At 36.9% G+C, this 21172-nt stretch overlaps 1 protein-coding gene across 2 annotated transcripts; it reads right to left on the bottom strand.

Annotated features, from left to right (window-relative positions):
- Window positions 1–7941: 7941 nt before the first annotated feature.
- NDUFS1 (NADH:ubiquinone oxidoreductase core subunit S1) lies at window positions 7942–20973 on the bottom strand. 2 transcript variants are annotated; one of them, XM_010176941.1, is made up of 18 exons: window positions 20910–20973; window positions 20602–20693; window positions 18992–19099; window positions 17940–18016; window positions 17766–17847; window positions 17526–17656; window positions 16580–16765; window positions 15973–16107; window positions 15478–15592; window positions 14336–14481; window positions 13590–13718; window positions 12566–12695; window positions 11914–12074; window positions 10167–10321; window positions 9415–9590; window positions 8894–9028; window positions 8622–8694; window positions 7942–8299 (listed from the first exon to the last, which is right to left on the bottom strand). In XM_010176941.1, the coding sequence occupies exons 1-18, from the start codon at window positions 20971–20973 to the stop codon at window positions 8208–8210; spliced, it is 2187 nt and encodes a 728-aa protein (XP_010175243.1). In that variant the 3' UTR covers window positions 7942–8207. The 2 variants fall into 2 exon arrangements, with proteins under 2 accessions (XP_010175243.1, XP_010175244.1); XM_010176942.1 differs by lacking the exon at window positions 18992–19099 and having other exon boundaries at window positions 7952–8299.
- Between the last annotated feature and the right edge of the window lie 199 nt (window positions 20974–21172).

Below are 21172 nucleotides of genomic sequence, written 5' to 3'. Positions count from 1 at the left end.
ACACTGATCACTGTATTCAGCAGACCTATGGTAATGTTTCTTGCAATAGCATTATGCACAGCCCTGTTGAGAGATGAACTGCAAAGATGCCTTTTATATGTCCTGATGGAAGAGGAAATAATTAGGAAACTAATGAGCTATACATTAAAAAAGTAAGTTTTTTCCATTTTAAAAAATTATTTAGGTGGTATAGGCTAATTGAACTGCAGTCAGACTGAGTCATATGAATAAAGGTATTGAATTACTTAGTATGTTATCAACCTCTCTCTATCCTCTGTCTAATCTGAAATATACAGTTTTAGCTTAGTTAATGTAATCTTTAAAAAACAAAAAAATTACTCCTGAATTTAGATAGGTTCCCTTTTCAAAACATACTTTGCAAGTCTGCCTAGCTAGTATAGTGAGTGTAATTTGTGTGTTTATAGTGGGTTTTTTATTTAGATAAATTAGTTTGAATTAAAAAATAATTAAGTGTCAGCTGGTCTTTGTGTCAAACTGTATTTTTGTTCAGTGGGAATTTTTAAAATTATGGTTAGTCCACCTAGCACATTTTAATAATCTGGAGTGTTACATTCTGTGGAGTTATTGCATAGGAGGTGTTCTTCTGTGTCAGATTATTAGCCCATTAAATGCATTATTCTGCACTGATATGAGGAAAAAAAAAAATGTTGCTCCTATGTCATATTTTCAAAGATTTTGTATTTTGTGTATAAGTAATGCGATAATTAGGGTACTTCATAATCTTACCAGTCATTATTGTGTGCTTTGGAGCATGAAGTATAATGATTCTTTTTGTAAGATATTTAAACAAAAATACTTTTGTATTCTATATCTAAAATTCATTACAGGAATGACAGGAATTACAAATGTTGGTCATATAAGGGATGATTAAAAAAACCCCTAACTTTTGAAATATTACAAATAAATTATCTCAATGGATTCAGAAATTAAACAAACACAGCATAAACTAATATTTCCTTATCTTTTATTCTAAATAAGTAAAAGGACCAAATTCTCAGACCACAGTTTTGCAGATGTTTGCAGGCCTGATTAATAATTCAGAAATGTTTGAAGAATCACTCAATACTTACTTGGCAAGAGTAAAACTCTTACCAAATCAGTAGGTTTCTGCCTGAGTACCGAATTCAGGTTCCTGCACTGTGATGTCTTGTATCTAGCCCTATGTTAAACAAGAGAATTGCGACTTTTAACTGTAATCTGGTAGTTCAGTACAATTCAACTATAATTCAAATTAGTTCCCTTTATTGCATTATTAAGACCTTTTTTTTTTTTTTTTAGTGTTTTAGAGGGATGTACTATGAACAACTGCTGTGTACTGAGTCTTTCTGTGGTGCTCTTGAGAATATCTGTACAGCACATTGAGGGATATCTTAGTATTTTTTTTTTTAAATGGGATGCAGATGATACAACATGTTAGAGAAATGCTATGGAAGCGCTTGAGAACCTGAACACAGAAATAATATTAAACCCTTTCTTTGGCTTATGTGCTTGACTTTGCAGATACTGCCTTTAATCGGATTACTTGCATGCCTAAATTTAAACATGCATCATAGTAGCATTACACATTTTGGTGACATCTTGAGATCTATTTGATGTGTGTTAATTGCAAAGCCAGAGGCTTAATGCTAAAGGAAAGGAGAAACATTTTGAATCTGGTTTGGAATAAGAAAACTGAAATGGGATATTTTTTAGTGTCTTGTACAAAAAAGAATTGATTCTTTTTAAGGAGGACAAAGTAAAGAGGAAAAATTAAAACTAAATCTTAGTTACATGGACTGTGATGTAATCATTCAACAGAGAAATTAAAATCTGTACAAACAAAACCAAAATGTTACACACTAACACCCTAAACGAGCAAAGTCTGCTAGCTTTAGTAATGTGGAATTAAAAGAAGATTAAAAAAAATATTTGTTTATCTTTATGGACAAGACTCTTCTCTTAGGTTGAGAGATGCATCATGTTGATAAGAGTAGAGCAGTACTCTGAAATTATGTTGGAGAACAAACTGGACTCCAAGACTCCTGTACAAGGATGGTGTGTAAACCCAGAGCAAGAACCATTCCCTGTACAACATGGAGAATTGTATTCTGGCAATTCCATTTCTTCATTTCAGGATAGGTCTGTCTGCCTTGGCTTTAAAATAGCTGCATCCCTGGACCAACTGCTCCAGCCAGTAGACGTATTGTACGCTTGAGCACAGAGAGGTCAAAGAGCATTAATGTTCCCTAAATCACTGTTTTCTGGCTAATGAGGAATACTTCACTGATGTGTCTTACTGGTATTAATAGTGAAACAGAGTGGGGTGACATAATGAATAAGCTTTGTGAGTCTAATAAAAGTAATGCAATAGATGCTTTAGGTTATATACCAGTTACTGGAGGAGGCTGCATCATGAACTTTGACTCTCCCCCAAGGTCATATGCACCCCAAGTGCAGACAGGAATTTCTGGAGCGTGACTTAGACTCAGTGCATGTGGCGAAGTCTGGGGTTTTCAGCAAATAGTGTTATAACGTCAGTGTCTTGGTATTATTCCTTGAATATACATATATTAATATGAATATACATATATATATGTGTCCTTGAAAGACACAAATTCAGCTGCTAAACTCCTTCAAACCCATGTTTTAGTGCATTGCTGCATGGCGAAAAGCAGAGCTGAAAGTATAGGCCAAACCAGATATAGAATAGAGTAAATTTGCTTTCCTTAAAGTCATACGTACTAGCAAAGCAACACAAAGTACAGATGACTGGCCTTGTTTTCCTGAGCTTTTCATTAGAGCTTACTGGAGCAATGGGAATTTTGCTGTGGATTTCAGTAGGAGTATAGTTGTAGAAGTATTCAACCAATTGGGAGCAGACATATGCTACCTACTGCATGATAATTTAACTAACTGATAGTGAACTGTACTGAAAATAGTAATTAACTAAAACTTAACTAAGTTAAAGCATTAAATAAATGGTATTGTCTTCCTAAACCTCAGCAAAGACAAAATAGCAAGATTATTAATTGTAGGAAGGCTGTCCAGAGTACATGACAGGCAACTGTGGAGACTTCTTTAAATAGAAGACACATGAATGGAATAAACTGTCCCAGCAGAATGCTCTAATACAGTCTCATTTTACTGGGAAGCCCAGTTACTTCAAAGTATACTGTTGTATTTTTACTATCTACTTCTGTCTATTGATATTTCATTAATTGTAATTGTAGTGATTAAAAAACTACAGACTTTATCATCAGTCCTTCTTTTGGCTATTAGTTCAGTTATTGATTTACATTCACGGTCTTGGTCATCACTGCAATCGGGAAAGATGAGAATTCCCACTCTGGACCAAATCTGCAATCTCAGCCTTCTGAGAGTAGCCAGTGTAAGATGCTTCAAACAAAGGTGCAGAATATCCTGTGATGGGTAATTCAGAAATGAAAAGCATGCAGGACAAGATTTCTCAAAAACAGTTGAAGTTCAGCTAACATGAAAGCATGAGGCTTAATTAATGTCTAGGATCATGAGATCCCAGGGGATTTTGAAAGTTGTTATACGTGAAGCTTTTTGCTCTTAGTAGGTTTCTTTTTGATGCATGGTTCTCATCTCTGATCTGTTTCAGACATAGACACAGGTGTACAGAAAGTGACAACAAGAAATAAAATTATTTCTTTGAAATACTAGTTAAGTATATTCAAAATTCAGTATTAGCATCAGAGCAAGATGTCTCTGTCAGCTATTATATTATGTCTTACTACACAAAGAGGCCTCTAAATCTCAGTAGGCTTCTTGGCATTAGGCACAGCGAATGGATGTTTGGAGGTAGCCAGAGGAAAACATTTATTAACAGCATTTAGTATAGCAGGCTCTGCTGATTAGAGTCGCTCACACAGGGTTTGAAGGTTTTATGTGTTGCTTATGACTCTCTGTGCCATTCCTGTTGTGCTCACCTGTGGGGAATTGGGGGTGCTTTGGGACACACTGCTGACGTGACTCCATCAGCTAATATGTGTTACTGTACAGTGTCTTTTAGATAAAACCTTACATAACAGAGGACCATGACTTGTGTAAGCCCCCCCCACCCCAAGAGAAGGATTCAGTATTCATTTCAGAACAAAGTCTTCCTTGTGACTCTCTGTAAACTCCAGTGTTTCATTCCCGAGGTACCCGTGCCCTTTGACATTTTATGAATAATAAAAAAATAATCATCTAGTAATATTTATTAATAAATTAATAAGTTGTTTTGTTTTGTTTTTTTTTAAATAGACATTTAAAAACTGTTTCTTCAGCAAGGCAACTTCTCAGGTAACCATGGGAGAACTTACCTCATAAAATGTACTCTTGTACTCCTAATAAAAAGCTTACTTCAGTTGTCAGTTAAGTCCTTAACTTTTAAGTGGTCTCCATAGTTCCCTGTTTACTTATTGCTAATTTTTTTCCATGATGGTAGTTAAGTCCTCTTCTATCAGTTTACTTGTCAGCACTTTTTCTGTTCATGTCCTGTCAGTGCCTTGAAAGCATCAGTTTTTCAATCCTTCATCACTGAAGGTAATTTAATCTAATTGCATATTCAAAGGACAACAAAACAAATTATTATTAAGACTCTGTCTTGTTTTGGAGTATTTTTTGAGGAGCAGGTGTGTAGGGACAGGGATAGAGATGAGGTTTTGTTACCTTTTCTCTTTGGATTAAGACTGAAGCCAGGCTGCTGCTCTGCTTTTTCTTCAGCTCCATGAATCTTAGCTGCTTTTTGTCAGCTTCAGCAGTAATACGAAGCACATACCGCAACCAAGCGGATAGATGCTTGCAAGACAGTGGCTGCTATCAGCCTCAGAAGAGGCAATGATCCCAAATCTTTTACTTCCTAGGGAAATGCTACAGATACTTCCTTTTCTGCCTTGAGCTACACTTCAAAATACATTTAAAAAAAAAAAAAAAGTCAGTTACAACTATTTCTATTAATTGAGATAAGAGTCTTGCAGAGAATTACCTCAGTTTGACCTGACTTTTAATTTGGGACCATATTGCCTGGTTTCTTTTTATTGCAGAAGCTCACTAAATTACCCAGGAATTAAAGCAGTCTCCTTCTGAAACTATGGGGATGTACCCATGGGATGCTGGTGCTTCCAGGAAGGTGGCTATTAAACAGGGCTTTTAAAAATTTTTGTTTGTTTGTTTTAAAATCACAGCTTTAGACTTAGATGCTTAAATCTGCCTGCAGTATTTTGACAAAGTTTGTTTCTCTTTAATCTGAATGCTGGTGTTACCCTGGCCTAAACTGTCCTGAAAATGCAAGAGCTTAGTAGGGTTTTACCTTGAATTAACACACCCTTTTCCTTTCCCACTCTCCACAACTTTCTGCTGAAGACTACATAAATGCAAGGTTTACTCTAAGCCATGTTTGCAGTTAATTGCTTACATGTAAGAGCCGTGTTCACACTGTGCTGCGAGAAGACACTTAATGACATCTCTTTCCCAGACACATAACTTTTCTTGTGCTGTCTGTGCAGGCAGAAGTGCACAGAAGTGAGATGAAAGTTACTGGGACTGTAACTGTTGATGCTACCAGTGAGAAATTCTGCCAGTTAGCCACCAGGTGGTACTAGGGCAGCATTTGGGGAATTAAATCTTCAGTTCTAGTCTTGGCTTTAAAATAAAGTACAATAAACCCCCTGCCCACCTCCCAACAGAGTCTGGATAAATGCACCCACCAACAATGCCTTTGGAGGTCAGCTGCATCAGCAGAACTGACCGTTCAGGCAATGTATCACCTAGCCCGTAAGCCCTTCCTTTTAACAGTCAAGAACAATACTCTGAGCTTGTTCATCTCCCATCATCCCAGCTCTTCACTGCCTTCTCATAATACTCTGCTTTAATCTGAGGTTGCAGCTTCAGAATCAGCAAGTTAACCAGCACTGTTAACTTTTTTTTTTTTTTTTTAAATACACAGAACTAAGTTGCAGGAATAGCTTTTGTTTCTGTAGATTTCTTTACCCAGGCTACATCACCTCCGTTCTTTTGCAGACCCCTACTATCCTTTTATCACTAGCTGGGCTAAAGTCCATATCTGCACTGACTGTCCAGCCACCAGAACAAACAGAAGAGATAAGGGAAAGGCTACGCTCTAAACTCAGTTAAGAATGCTAATTTAGATTTCTCTTTACTATCTAGTTTCCAACAGTCAAATTTGTGGAGAGCCTTGTTGCTATTACAAAGTTTGGCTGAGAAGTTCTGTACTTGATGTCTAGTTAGGTGGGGAAAAGGGTAGAAGCAGGACAGACAGCACCACAGGTACTTCTTACCCTTTTTGTCTGTCAAGGTAAGGCTGGACGCTTTTTTAATAGAAATAAGGATCTCCTATACACACTAACTGAAGGATGCAGAGCTTTCAAAAGAACCCCCAAACCAAAACCAAAACAAAAAACCCAAATAGTAATGTGTAGAATTAAATAATGCTGTAACATTTAAGAAAAAAAAAAATTCTCGTAAGATTTTGAACTTTTATAAATTTTGAAGTGAAGAAGCGATAACTGACTTGTTGCACAGCTGAAATTATTCCTGTGTGTTTGTACAACATGGATTTTCAGGGGAAAAAAAAAAGTTTTTATCCTAGGAACCTGAGAACCAAATGTTTTACTGAATATAGGATTCAGCTACACTCCTTCCTCTTAAACCTGTGAGAAGAGCCAACTGCCTTGCTTTTGGCATTATGTTCTTACACACATCCTTCTTTTGCTACATCCTTCCCATAAACCCCTCTTCCTTCCAAAGAAGTAACATTCCACAAGGACAACATGAAGGCTTTATGCTGTACTAGGTCAAACGTGCATATAGACACTATGGTATCCTGCAAACTGCCCCATTAAAAACAGACTACAGTATTTCTAGATGTCTCTAACATGCATGGCAGTATCTCTGAATAAAGTGAATAGTTCTCTTCATTTTGTACCACCAAGAGAACTGGACCTGTTGGTAACTGGAAGATAGCAGGCTGAGTCAAACAATGCCCAACATTTAAGACTTACTCAGCTAGTGTAAGGACACTGGCCTATACTAGGATAACCAGGAAGAGTTTTCTTCCTGGGCAGAAGGAAAACAATTTTTAAAAAATTACTTGCTTGTTACTGAAAAATTGCAAGCATGGAAGAAAAAAGGAATTTTATAAAGCTAAGGCTTCTACAGCAGCACTCTCTTGCACTCAGTATTATTCTACACTGAAAAAATGTAGCTTTTTCTCATGCAAAATAACTTTTTTTTAAATAAAGTTGGAATTGATGGCTTTATGATACTCTTGCCCATTTGTATGATTCCTAGGATTACTCTAAACCTTATTACCTTAGTAGCCTGTTGAAGAGGAAGCTATTCTTAAAAAACTTTCATTAGTCAACATAAGAGGAGAGAGTCACTGTTCGGAAGTCATTCTAAAGCTTAAAAAAAAAAAAAAACCCAACAAAAAACCACCACCATACAAAAAAGATAAAGTGCGCAGAGAAACTATTCTGACATCTTTTCTCTATTTGAACTAGTGTAGCTAAAGGCCTTTGTCTTTTTGCTAAATTTTTAAAGCAGTTCAGTATGAGGAATTTGTGTGAAAATTGCTTTTCTTTTTCATGACATCAAAATTATTTTTATTTCCTCCACGAGTAGCTTATCAGCTAAAATGAAATGGAGAAACGTGCAAAGACCTAGAGCACTCGTAGGTCTGAACACTAACATAAACCAGGTATGTTTGACTCAAAAGAGGGACAATTTGCTCTGAAAGCACATGACAAAAATAGCATGTTCACACTCACACCAAAAATTAAGATACCTGGATACTCTAGAAGGTTACAATCTAGTATTTTTGCCATGTAGACTTGATCCTAGCAAATCAAGATTTTCTGAGTCTAAGTTGCTTACTAAGTTCTTTTCATGCAAGAAGCGTGAGCTGTATGAATTACATGGGTAATGGATTGTTTGTTATTATAATTTATTTGTATACAATCATAATGTACTCTGCCTCTGGGCACATAAGCTGAGTGCTGCATGTTCTCTCAGACACAACAACAGTCCTATAATAATATGGGACTGTTTGAACGGATGATAATGTGAATGAAGAAAAGAAAAATACAATGACCTAGCAAACAGATGTTGAAAAAAAATTATCAGTCACTGGTTAACTGCAACAAATACTTGGATGGAGGTGGCAGCAGTCTGATTAGTCTCTAGCAGCTGGCTGGCTCTTCTACTGCATGAGCACCTTCAACAACAGCTTTCACACACTTGGCCATTGTCTGGGATGCTCTACTGATTGAATCTGAAAAAAACAACCAAAAACCAAACAGGTTAGTGTATTGTAACTTTTCATTTTCAAAATTATACACAGACAAAATATAAAAGAGATTTAGTACAGGACTGCATACAAAGAGGATAAAGAAAATTGCTTAGTTGAAAATACAGTCCAATAGTCTGTGCTTTATGCAAATTCCAAGTCATTTTACTGGAAAATTTTGTTTCTTCAAAAGACTCGAATCCTACATATCTTATTGGAAAGCTTTAAATGTGTCACAAGAATCTTCCTGTGAAGCTAAGTAAAGTGCATTGCTGATTTCAGAATGGAAAGGCTATACTATACATACCCGTCATATAAAAGTCTTTTATTGTGAGCTGAGGTGGAACAAGAGGATCAGCAAGAAGCTGCTGCTTCACTAACTGTGGCAGGAAAGAAAAAAAAAAAAAAGTCAGCTTTATGATAGGAACTTGTTACCAAAGCATTTGATTAGTGAATTCTGCATTCCATGCAGGTCCAAGTATGCTTGTAGTACTACAGGTGAAGAAGGCCCATTTCTTTAAAAAACATCAAGCCACGTGACAGTACTAAATCATGCCCAGATACTTCCGTTTTGTTTACCTTTGACAATTCATTTGCCTGGTTGAAGTAGTTCGCCTCTTCCACATCATCATATCGAACCAGATTAGGAGATACTTCTTCTAAACGCTTCCGTATTTGATCAAGGTTCTCATAAGGCAAGGTCACACCGGCCAACTAAGAGATTCACAGAAAGAAATGCCATCAAGTCTAGGGATTTAATATATAGTGGTTTGGATTACCAATCCATTAACATACCTAAAGTAAAATCAGGAAAAATCTACACTTCTGAAAACATAGATCAGCAGAATTTGCAAAGCTTCACCCATTATGCATTCCAGTAGCATACAGCAGCTATAATATTAGTGCTATCCTCAAAAGAGGAACAACATGATTTAACTCACAGAATTAACAAAGGATTCCATACAAAACATTACTTCTTAAGACTACAGTCATGTATTTCCCTGAAAATGTACCTCGTTTTTGGAAACACTTTTCAATATAAAAGGAACTTAACCTCTTGGTGTACTTTTATTAGAAGCAGTTTGTAACAGCAGCATTACCTCAGAGACAGCTCTAATAATTCTCCAGTCTTCCCTTGCCATCCCAGGAGGTGTTACTGCTACTCTTGTCTGCTGGGCCCTACCCTCAGTATTCACATATGTGGCTGCTTTCTCTGTATATGCTGCTCCTGGGAGAATAACATCAGCCATGGGAGCTCCCACATCCCCATGATGTCCTAAATACATGGAAAGAGGAAATAGCATACAATCATATGACATAAGTAAGTCAAAATAAAAAGAAATGCTTTACTAACACAATATAGAATTTCTGTGTTCTCAGAAAAAAGGAGCTTCTAAGGTTCGCTTAACCAGTAATATAGAGCCTTCTAGGCTGACTTGCCTAATACTTTGAGGAGAATGAATGGACTACAAGCATTAGTAAACGGCAGTTCAGTCTCCATAGCCACTCAGCTTTGGGGGGCTCCTGGACCAAGGATGCTTAGTGAATTAAGGTAAGACCATGTTTTGGTATGACAGAGCAGCTGGGAACGAACACCAGTTTGTCTGCCAGGTTTGAAGCTATGCTCCAGAACACAAAACTATATTCCCTTATTGCTCATCAACAGTTTCTCATTTTTACCTAAGAAATAGGTAACTAGTATCTCAGTTATGTGTTGGAAGTTCCATTTCCTGGCAGAAAATAAAGGCAGGAATTTATCAAAGGGTCAGATGTTTGTAAGAATACGCCACTGTTTAGGCTTTCTCTCCAGCTATTAGACAGCAACATTTCTTAACTTACATCTACTAATTACCTTGATAGATGATAAAACAGTCCTTTGGCAAATCCTGACGTGTTATACAACCTGAATCTGCTCCCAAGAGATACAATACTTTGGGAGGATTTTTCCTAATTGCCTCCACTCCTGGTTTGAAACCCAGATCCAAAGCAGCTACCTGGCTTGCAACCCTGTAGGAACAAACACATTATAGCTTGAAGTTATTTCAGAATTCTCCCTCTCTGATGACAGCAGACCTAACTTCTTTTTCTTGACTGAATATTTAGGAGGGATCTGAGAGGCCTCTAACAGTAACAGGACAAAAATGAAGCAGAAAGGTAGCCTAACATTTTGACAGACTATTTGACAGAACATCAGGCTGGTTTGCATTTTGACAAACTGATGCCATTTGAAGTTTTCACAGGGAATCTCACCTATGTAAGATGGGATAGCAAAATAAAGGCAGACATTCCAGCCTAGTGGCAGGCAGCTCACTTGTCAACTGGAACATCAAGGTTCACGTTTCAGCTATGAACTGTAACTCAACAGGCCTTTAATTTAGGGCACTCACAGGGAAGATGAAAGATCAGCTACTAGACCATCAGCCACTCTGAATCATCTAAGACTCAAGACCACTATTTCATCACTATTTGTTTATTCACACATAAAAATACTTTTAAAAGAATGAAATAATCATTCTTGCTTTCTTTCACTCTTTTTCTTTTCCAAAGAAACAGTTTTGCATAATCCTGTATAATCAGGCACCAGACTTACAATTATATTTAAAAGAAAAAATATTATCTCTATAAAGCACAGATCTTTCAATGTAATTCATGCTTGTCTGACATAGTCAGACATACAGGTTCCAATAAGTTAAGTTGCTTTTTACGCTTGAGAGAATGGTGGGCTAAAAGCATGAAAGTCAGTAATATGAAAGACTGCCAAACTACATGTAAAAAAGGTATCATGGGAGTTCTTTAACTCATCGGTGTTTTGGTACTAAACGTTTCAGTTTCAACAGCAGGATTTTATATTCCAGTTCCCTTCAGAGGACCGAGCCCTGCTCTTGCTATACTAGTTTTACATCAATGAAGCTGCTTTTGGCAGAAGGACTTTGTTCCTCCAGGCAGAAGTCGCTGAATCTAAGCACCACTACATTTGCTGAAATAATTTTTGCTTTACAGAGGTTGTCAATTTGACAGACAGAGCTTTAGAAAGAGAGTGGGGAAGGACTGTCCCAAGAGAAGCTTGCCTATTAAAAGTAATAATATCCCAATAAACTGAGTAAGATCAAAAGCCCTAAAATTAAAAGCTTTGAAGCTTTTCTATTAACAGTTCAGTTCAGAAACTGCACAGTAAAAGGAATACTATAAGAAACCATATTATTCAAATACTCTTGCCATTTTGTTTGTTTTTCTTCTCTTAGATAAGAAGAAATCATTTAGCAAGTGTCACTGATCTGCTGTGCATTCTACTGAGCACTGTGGTATGTTACTAAACTCTCTTGTAATCTATACCTCTAAATTTAAAATTTAAATTCTACATTTAAATATAATAGACTAATAAAACCTCATGGAGAGCCTAAAAAGTGTGCTAGGTCAAGGAACCCATTTTTATTAAGAAGCTTCTGTTAGCTTGTACTTCTATTTTTTATATTCCCTACCGGGTCTAGCCTGATAACCTGCTTGCGTATCCACAAAGAAATCTGCACAACGTACATTGTGGCAACTTGTGTAGGCCCAGCATGAATGAAAGTGGCTCCCAAAAAAGCTTTAAAGCAAACCTGTGGAGGATGTTCATGACTTTCCAATCAGAACCAACACCGCTCTTAGTCCTGGCATTCTGTGCAATGGTGGAAACAGCAGCATGGATAGCTGCTCCATCACTGCGCTGCAGTGCTGCACTGCCTACCACCACCATTGGCTTTTTGGCCTGGTCGAGGACCTGTGCAAGTAAAGAATCAAGAAATTCATTCCAAGGTTCTGAAGACAATTCTTGGTGCAGATAATGTAATAAATCACATAATTTCTACATAAGTCTTCCATGCAAAGCTACAGTTCTGCAGTGGTCATTGTTTCATTTGGAGATAAAGCCAAGAGAAACTGCTGTAAGCAGTATGCTACCCCGTCCATACAGAACTACACTCTTGATAACCTGACATTTAAGGGGCAACAGCAGTCTGAAACAGCCTGTTTTACATCAAGAAATATTCCAAGAGTTTCCTGCACTGCAAAGTTTTACAGACCTGAATATATTAAACTGTTTACACATACTCAATGCACATGATTAATCATTACCTTATCTCTGCATTTGATTAAAAGCAAATAACCCCATACACAACACGGTACTTCTCTTCAAATCTATCTCTGTGGGGAATTCAGATTATTATTCAATACATCTGAAATTTAACAGTCACACTCTTAAGTTGTGTGTACCTTGGAGAATGCATGTTTCCCAGAAGCAATGTCCTGGAGTATCTGTGGGGACTCTCCTAGATGATCATATGTGTAGGTCAAATTCACAGGAGAGCCAACAAGGGCCACTTGCAAGTCATTGTGAAGCCAGCTGAAAACACAGCAAATATTTTATAAAAATCAAAGAAATACAATTTTACTCAACCAAAGCCACTAATTATAATTTTAGCAATAACTTGAAAAAGAATGCAAATTCTTTCAAAGGAATTTAAATGGCATTCATTGTTTTGCTAACTTGCGGTTTAGCATTATTCTAACTATTAAGCAAGCTTAAAGGTTTTTTTAGAAGGACTATTTCTCTGCATATATTCTGGGACCAGTGCAGCAACACACCTTACATTAAAAGTTTGTAACTCAATTCCCTCCTCTCCTCAAACTTTTGCCAATTCGGTGGAAAAAAAAAGGTTGCACAAAATGAGGTGCTACAACTTTAAACTATCTTCTCCAGTGTTAAGCAAAACCAAACAAAACAAGAAAATCCCACACCTACAGCTACTACTAAGTTTATTTAGCTTGACTTAACTCTTAGTTACTTCAGAATTGAAGTTAGTGTCATCTGTAGGAGGAAAGAAATCTGAATTTGACAGTGCTTATGGTCTTACTGCTTCTAAAATCAGTAAGTCTGTTTTGTTACAGCATCAATACAAAAAGCAACAAACTGATGCTGAAAATAATTCTTTAAAGAATATGCTTTAACAAACTTCCACAAGACAGAATATCTGAAGCATCTGTGTAATGTAACAAAGGAATAAATATCTGAGTTTATGAACTTATGTAAAATGTCAAAGTGAGAATGAACAAAACATAGCTATACACTATTGGGAGAAGAGACCTCCTTTTTCTACACATAAATCACCATTTCCCTTACTAAGAGGTGAACTAAATCCAGTGAGTCTGCCTGGATGAACGCTCTCAACTTACTTCCTGAGCATGGCATCAAATCCAGATGGATTTGCATGCTTACACACCACCAAGGGATACAAACCTCTTTCGAATTCTAGCATTAAAAAGCGGTGCCTCAAAGCGTGGATTGGTGCCAACCAGAAGCAGGACATCTGCCTCCTCCACTCCAGCAATCTTGGTATTAAGCAGGTAGTTAGAGCGTAAATCTGTGCTGTAACAAAAGGATGCAAGAAAGAAAGAGGATGAGAATTCAGTAAAGGGAAGGAATGAAGATATGGTAAAGATTCTAGATGCTCAAAATATTTTTACATCTGAGGAAAATAAATGGAAAGAAGAGATTTCTCAATCTAAATCACTAACCCAAATAAAAAGTAAAGAGCTTTCTCTTTCATGATTATCAGAGACAGCAAAACGTTAGAAGGAATCACAATGTGCGTGTTTCCTACATTAACAATTACTGTCAGCCTTCACAAACTTCATCTGCTATTACACAGTTTACAGGGTCATAACTGTACTATATTTTTCACAACACACACAGAAATAGACTAAATTATCCAACTTACAACAGAGCATCTCAGTAGCCTACTGTTAAACTGCAGCAGGCTCACCATACAATAAAGTGTGCAACCCTTGCTGTAGTAGAGACTATGTACCAACTCACAATCCATAATTACTCTCCATAAATGAATATTGTAAATTCAAATAAAACCTGCTAATGCATCAGCAATTGCTATCCTTTTCCATTTCAGAATCTTACCATGAGATGATCTGCAGACTGGAAAGTTTATTAACATATTAATTACAGACAAACTTTGCCTGAACTCTTACCCAGCTCCAGCAGTAGGAAAGACCTCTTCAGTGCAGAGAGTATCACAATTTACTCTGTTCAGTAAGTCTTTCAGAGCTATCAGCGCTTCTGCATCCACCAGTCCTCCTACAATTGCTGCTGCTTCCTTACCTTCGACAGCCTGTAGCTGGAGAGAGAGAAAGCATAAACATAAGCAAAATAAACCAATTAAATAAATTCCCATTTGGCCCAGGTAAGTGTTTGTTACATTAGGATGTGCCAAAGCCAGCAGTGCAACTACTGGCTTGGAGTAGCACAAACTGTGTCTGCCTTATGCAAGGCAACAACTCCAGCTCCTTCAGAACTCATGATAAGGAAAGAACAGCTCTCTCTATTCTGTGCAAGTCTCTCCCACTTGAATTATTGCTCAAATGTGGCTAATTCTCATTTGGTGTGGTGAGGAGAGGAAGATTGGTGAATATTTTCATTTTCATGAAGCTACAGTGCAGACAGAATACAAAGTTCCATAACATAAGCTCAGGTAGTAAACTAAACTCAAAGGTATCATCTAAGAAGCAATAGCTTCCCTAACAAACTCTGCTACTGTACCACGGGCAAAAACATCCTTGAGGAAAGTTCAATTACAGTTATTCAATTCTACTTCTTCCCACAAAAAAATTTTAATCAAAATCCAGAGCAGTCATGCAGCACTTCATTTGAGCAGCAGAATCAATCACCACATAGAGAAAGCACTGAGGCAAGCACAATTCAGATATAAGTAATACAGAATTAATGGCTCTGATGGCAAAAGTGGTGATAGCACAGTTTAAATAAATTTTAAGAAGTCTTCAGATAGATCAGAGTAATTCAGTAAAGTTGCTTCCTCCTAAATTTCTGAAGGAACAGTTTAGCTTCCTATTTAAATGAAAGTAATTTCTCTCCCAGTGCCCCAAATGAAATCATGATAAGACAAAGTTCTTCAGATGGTCTAATCCATGAAACAGGAAATAATATTCAAAAGAATAAATTTATGGGGAAATACAATGGCTTACAAGTCAAATGCTCCCCTCTAACCTTAAAGAAAAAAAGCCCTTTTCTATATAACTGTTTGCATATTGATCATTGTAATATGTCCAGCTTTAGAAATTAATTTTACGCTACATATATTGAAAGTTTTTCTTACCACACCAGCAACACGAGTTAATACATCCTCCCATGAGGCATAAACAAATAGTCCTTTCTCATTTTTTATCATTGGCTGAGTAAGTCTCTGACGCTTCAGACCATCATAAGCAAACCTAAGTGAACACCACTAATATTATTAAAGGGCAAAGACAAAAGATAATATTTTCTGAGTTTTCTAACAGCTTGCAACAATTAGAAAAGAGAAACACAAGTATTTCCCCTGAAAGTTTTACTTCTCAAAAACAAGCAAAAAAATCTGATACAAATAAAAAAGTTATTGTAAAAAAAGTGACAAAAATTAAAACATTAGAAAACTCAAGTAACTTCAGTTAGAGTATTAAAAACATGTTTTACCAATTTTTCTTCATGATAGCTTTACAATATTAACAGTGCAATCCAGAAGTCAGTGCTACTGTCCCCATCTGTGGTTCTGGGAAGTTTGCCTTTACTGCATGCATAAACACACAGGTGGGTACAAACACCTCTCACACACCTTGTTTTGTCAGATATCCATTCCTCGTTGATATCTTCATGCAGCCTTGGCAAAATTCTCATCACTTCTCCAGTTCTTGTGCTTACTACAATGTTGCTTCCAACTGCATCAAGAACATCAATTGACTCTACCTTCCTGTGTAGAAGAACAAATAAACTGTTTGCAGTTTTCTCTATACGAGCAGCAACAGACTGCAAACAACAACAAAAATGGAAGTGCTGTAGCTTTAGCTTTAGATACACATGTAAGAGCTTAGTTTCGCAAGATATTTTAAATAATATCCTCAACAATTACTGAGTTAATGAATTTGAATTTTCCTTTATATGCATTTCTTTACTGAGCAATTGGCACAACCTAAAAATCCAAAACATTTTAGGGTAAAAATAAGGGAAGAATAGTCTATAAACTATGATATTTTTATTTTCTTGAATGAGCTGTGAGTAAATAGCAGAATTTGTGCTAGATCCAGTCTATGGAAAAGTCTACAACAAAACCACAGAAAATAAAAATCAGAAAAAACCCTCAGTATCATAGATTAGTATTCTAAGATAAAGTGCATGACAGAAACAGAGAAAGCTGCAGCTTCAGCACAAGTTAAGATACATACCTTGTCTCCCATGGGCGTGCAGTGAAGGCATATGGCTTGGAGGTAAGAGCACCAACTGGGCAGATGTCAATAATATTTCCTGATAACTCAGACATGAACATTTTTTCAACGTAAGTACCAACTTGCATATCGTTTCCTCTTCCGGTTGTTCCCAAGTCATCTACCCCTGCAACCTCACTAGCAAACCTAGTAGATGCAAAAAGAATGAAAGACAAATCTTGAATATACAACAGCAACATAGTATATTTTTCAACCCTTATCTCATTTTCTTACAATAAAACATTAGCTTTAGTTCATACACCTGAATGAAGAAAACAACTGATTACATTCATTAGTCAGTGCTATCACATGCAGGACTATACATCTGCAGGATTTCATTCAGATGGGACTACAGAAACTACGTGGAGTTAAATAAAAAAACAGCTGTTCAGTGCCCATTGAATTTCATAGTCTGAATCCAAGATTAGTCCTAACAAGCTCTTTCTAGACATAGGCGGGTACATTGTATTCTTTTCCATCTGGCTCAAGTTAGCTGGTACTGGATCGCAGAACTCCAGAAGAACATAAATATAGCTACCAGAGGCTGTCAAAACAAATAAATCTTGCAACTGTGGCTGAGGGAGTCACTGAATGTTTTAAAATCCATTCTGGCACTAACACAATGGGACCAGTTTGCCCTGCAGAATTCTGATTTCACTTTCATGTTTTGGCCATGTCTATCTATTTCCTGTATGACAGCTCTCTGGCAGCTCTGGGAAACCAGCTATCAGTCCCTACCAGAAATAAAATTCTTAAGCATCGTCAGAAAAGAAATTTAATAAATAAATAAATAAATAATATATATATATATATGAGACTGCCCCTCATGGTGTTTCTTTCACAAGTGACAAACTCGTATAAATATGCCTGCTCAGTACTCTCTCCAGGGAAAAACAAAGGACATTACCTGATACATCGAGTGCACTGTATACACCGAGTCATGATTGTTTTGACTAAAGGCCCAATGTTCTTGTCCTCCACAGCACGTTTTCCCTCTCTAAATCTACTCCTATCACTGCCAAACATCATCGATTGATCCTAGAATAGACAACAGAGAGCAGACATATCCAGGCTGCTGGAAAGCACAATTTCACCTAACAGAAGAGTATTAACATGTAAGTCTACACAATTTAATTGGATGTTGTACCTGTAGATCACATTCTCCACCCTGATCACAGATAGGACAGTCCAATGGGTGATTTGCCAGCAGGAACTCCATTACACCCTCTCTGTTGGGTTCAGGAATTAAAGTTAATGTCAACTTTACATCATTTAGCACATAGTACAACTAATCAGCTGTAGGAAGCTAAAAGAAAGGTACCTTGCTTTCCTGGACTTCTCAGAGTTTGTCAGTATGTTCCAGCCCTTCATAACTGGCATGGCACAAGCAGCAACTGGCTGCAATCATCATAAAAATCAAGCATGAACAACGTATTTCTTCACAATGTGGACATAAACCCCAACCTCTCCCTTGCCTCAAATTCTTACATAGGCATCTGCTATTAATTTAACATGTTGTAGAAGTCTGTTGTAACAGATATAAGGCAAAACAAAGAGATTTAGAGGAGATCTGGAAAACCTCTAGAACTGAAGTTCAGAGTATGCATCATTTATTTGGACAAAGCCTATACAAAGAGTGTTGGAATAAAATTATTCAGAAAATTACTGCAAGATTAACAAAAACTCCTGCTCAGAAAACAAATCCCTCCTACTTTTCAATCACATCATGAGACAGACCATCATGACTTCCATCTTTAGTGAAAAACTAACATTTCCAGAGATGCAAAGCTCAAATAATGGAATTCAAGCTAAGGTGAGCAAAAGAATTGTATATATGAATACAAAAGTGTAAACCAAGACTGCAATCCAAAAGAATGCCTCAACTATCTGCATAAATTTCTTAATACTGCTGAAGATAGTGTTCAATCCTGAAGTCAAGTATTTTACAACAGACACAAAAGGTACACAATGCATTAAAATGCAAACTACTAAGTAACTGCAATTTCTACTTAGCTAGAACAAACCTGCAGACACTGATCCTACAGCTGAATTCACACAGTATCTGAAGTTTACCATTTGTGTAATATCAGCTGAAAATGTGCAGTTGAAGACTGAATTACAGAACCTAATATATCCAACTGAAAATGCACAGCTATCAAGTGCTCATGTGCAGGAGCAAGATAATCCACAAGAACCTGAGAACTGACTTTGATCCATAGGCAATCACTGCAGTCCAGTGAGAAGGGAAAAAACAGCTTTGTGCAGTGGAACAACAGCAATTTGTGTGCTAACGATAGTACAATAATTTACAAGATTTAAACTAGGCCCTAAGCACAGCACAAAACTGCAATTCTTATCAAACACGTACAATACCTTTGGAGCTTTCTCTATTTCCACAAGACACATCCTACAGTTTCCAGCAACAGAGAGACGATCATGGTAACAAAATCGAGGTATCTGAACTCCAGCCTTTTCACAGGCCTGTAAAAGAATAAGAAACAAATGAAAATTAAATTTTAGTTAGACCTTTCAGTTCCACCTCATAAAACATTATTCAGTTTTTCAAAAAATAACCGTGTTAGTGCTCAGAAACATAATGCATTTGACCTTTCAACTTAAGAAGTCACCATAAATAAAAAATTGTGATCAAGCAGAAACATGTCAGGCTATCAATTACAAATGTATTTTTTTCCAAAATTTGTAACTTTGAGGAAATGAGAACTGATGTCTCTTTCATTCTTTCCTCCAAGAATAGAGACAATTCTCTACAGATATATAGAGATATTAATAGATAAGGACAGTAACAATACAAATAACTTTTTAAAGAATGCATGCACCATTTAAAGAAAAGTGCATAAAATAAAAATTTGAAAAATATAAAGGAAATAACATTGGGCATAATGATTTCTGATTAATTCAACAACATGGATTCTCTCTGTAAAGGTACTGGAGCACAGTCAATCTTCAACTTGAGTAGAACCCCAAGCTCAAAAAAACATTCTTCCATGACATTTCTGAAGAGATAGGACAGAGGCAACAGATTTCCAGAGAACAGATAAAGACAGCTTTTCCTGGGTAAAATCCCCACAGGTGACATAACACTGTAACACTATATATGCCTGCCACTGAACTCAATAAAAAAAAACCCCAAAACCTAACAATATAATTTTTCTGATGATATCTACAAAAAATTCTCATGTCTAAGCAAAACTAAAAAGCTAATAAAAAATAGCATTTAAGAAAATTTTACACTGGACTCCTGCTGGGGGCATTCTAATGCCTAAATAAACTAGTAAATTGTATCCAAAAAATGAGGGAAATATTTTGAAATAAACACTAGGTACTTTAATGTTCTAACTCACTAAACTACATCCCTATTTAATGGCTTCTTTAAAAGAAGTCAGACTGGAAAAAGATCTAGTTGAAATTTTGGCCTGAAAAGCAATGATGCTGAGTATGAGCTGGGAGACCCAGGTACCATTTCTTCTTACATCACAAAGAATAAAAGCAGCAAAGTATCAGCATTCTGAATCATAATAACTAATAACCAAAAGGAGACAATCCCTCATTTACCTGAGGCACCGCTTTAATAAGATACAAAATTAACAGGTTCTGAAAGACTATCAGGTCACACAGAGTTCAGAGCTAGAATTTTAACCAGAATTTATCAGTCTGCTATTGCATTGCATATATTTTTGCAGATGGGATTCAAGCTGCATGCACCTTTTTTCGGGCAATCACAGCAGATGCTTCTTTTTCAAACACTGAACTACCCAAAGGGTTTCTGCGACATGAAACTGCATCACAGCCAGTGAAAATATCCCTAAAGAATTGCAAGAAACAACGTAAAAGTTTTGGGGAGTTTTTTTGTGGTTTGGTTTTGTTTGTGTTGTTTTGGGGTTTTTTTGCTATATAGACTAGAACATGCTGCCAAGAAGTGAGATGAGGAGTCCAAGAAAAACCCAGCATGCCCCTCCCCACACCTGAAGTACTGTGGTTCCTGGGTTCACCAAGACAGGATGACCATCCACAAACACTTCTATCTGGTTGCTGGCTGCTGTTGCAGTTGTACGCCCTGAGAGACACGGAAAAAGAAAACAAAAGCTTTCAGTTACTGCTAGATGCAACTCATCAGACCCCACGCTCCTTATCTTACAGCTATTCAGCACTGAAAGAATTCCAGTTCCAGAGCTGCAAATAAAGTATACGCACATGCCCTTCCATAAGTCAATTACACATACATGAATCTTATCACCACACACACACACACACATAGACTAGAGACACTTACCACACACTTTGGAGGCCTGGGCGACGCCAGCTAAGGTCCTGTGGACAGCCGGCAGCCGAAGCATGGTGCTTTGGTAAGAGAGAAAACAGCACTAAGCTTTTATCAGTTCAAACCTTTGCTGACAGGTTTTAAACAGGCAGAGTAAAAACTTCTATACCAGCTGCAAGAAAGTACGCATGCACATACCTGTGCAGAGTTTTAAGAGAATGTTACCTAATTACACTGCAAGACACGGCTCTCTCTTTGCAGCTGTCTATACCTGG

Source organism: Antrostomus carolinensis, unplaced genomic scaffold, assembly GCF_000700745.2.
Source record: "Antrostomus carolinensis isolate BGI_N321 unplaced genomic scaffold, ASM70074v2 Scaffold24821, whole genome shotgun sequence".
NCBI lineage: Eukaryota > Metazoa > Chordata > Aves > Caprimulgiformes > Caprimulgidae > Antrostomus > Antrostomus carolinensis.
Note: the sequence above shows the minus strand (reverse complement) of the source record. Positions and strands in the feature narration are given on the sequence as shown.

Excerpts from the sequence above, each read along its gene's own strand:
- NDUFS1 (XM_010176941.1), bottom strand. The coding sequence starts at position 20,973 with ATGCTTCGGCTGCCGGCTGTCCACAGGACCTTAGCTGGCGTCGCCCAG. Across the intron at positions 20,694-20,909 it reads CCAGGCCTCCAAAGTGTGTG|GGCGTACAACTGCAACAGCA; the intron begins GTAAGTGTCTCT and ends CGTGTCTCTCAG. Across the intron at positions 9,591-10,166 it reads CTGTTTTATCATCTATCAAG|GACATCATGGGGATGTGGGA; the intron begins GTAATTAGTAGA and ends CCATGTATTTAG.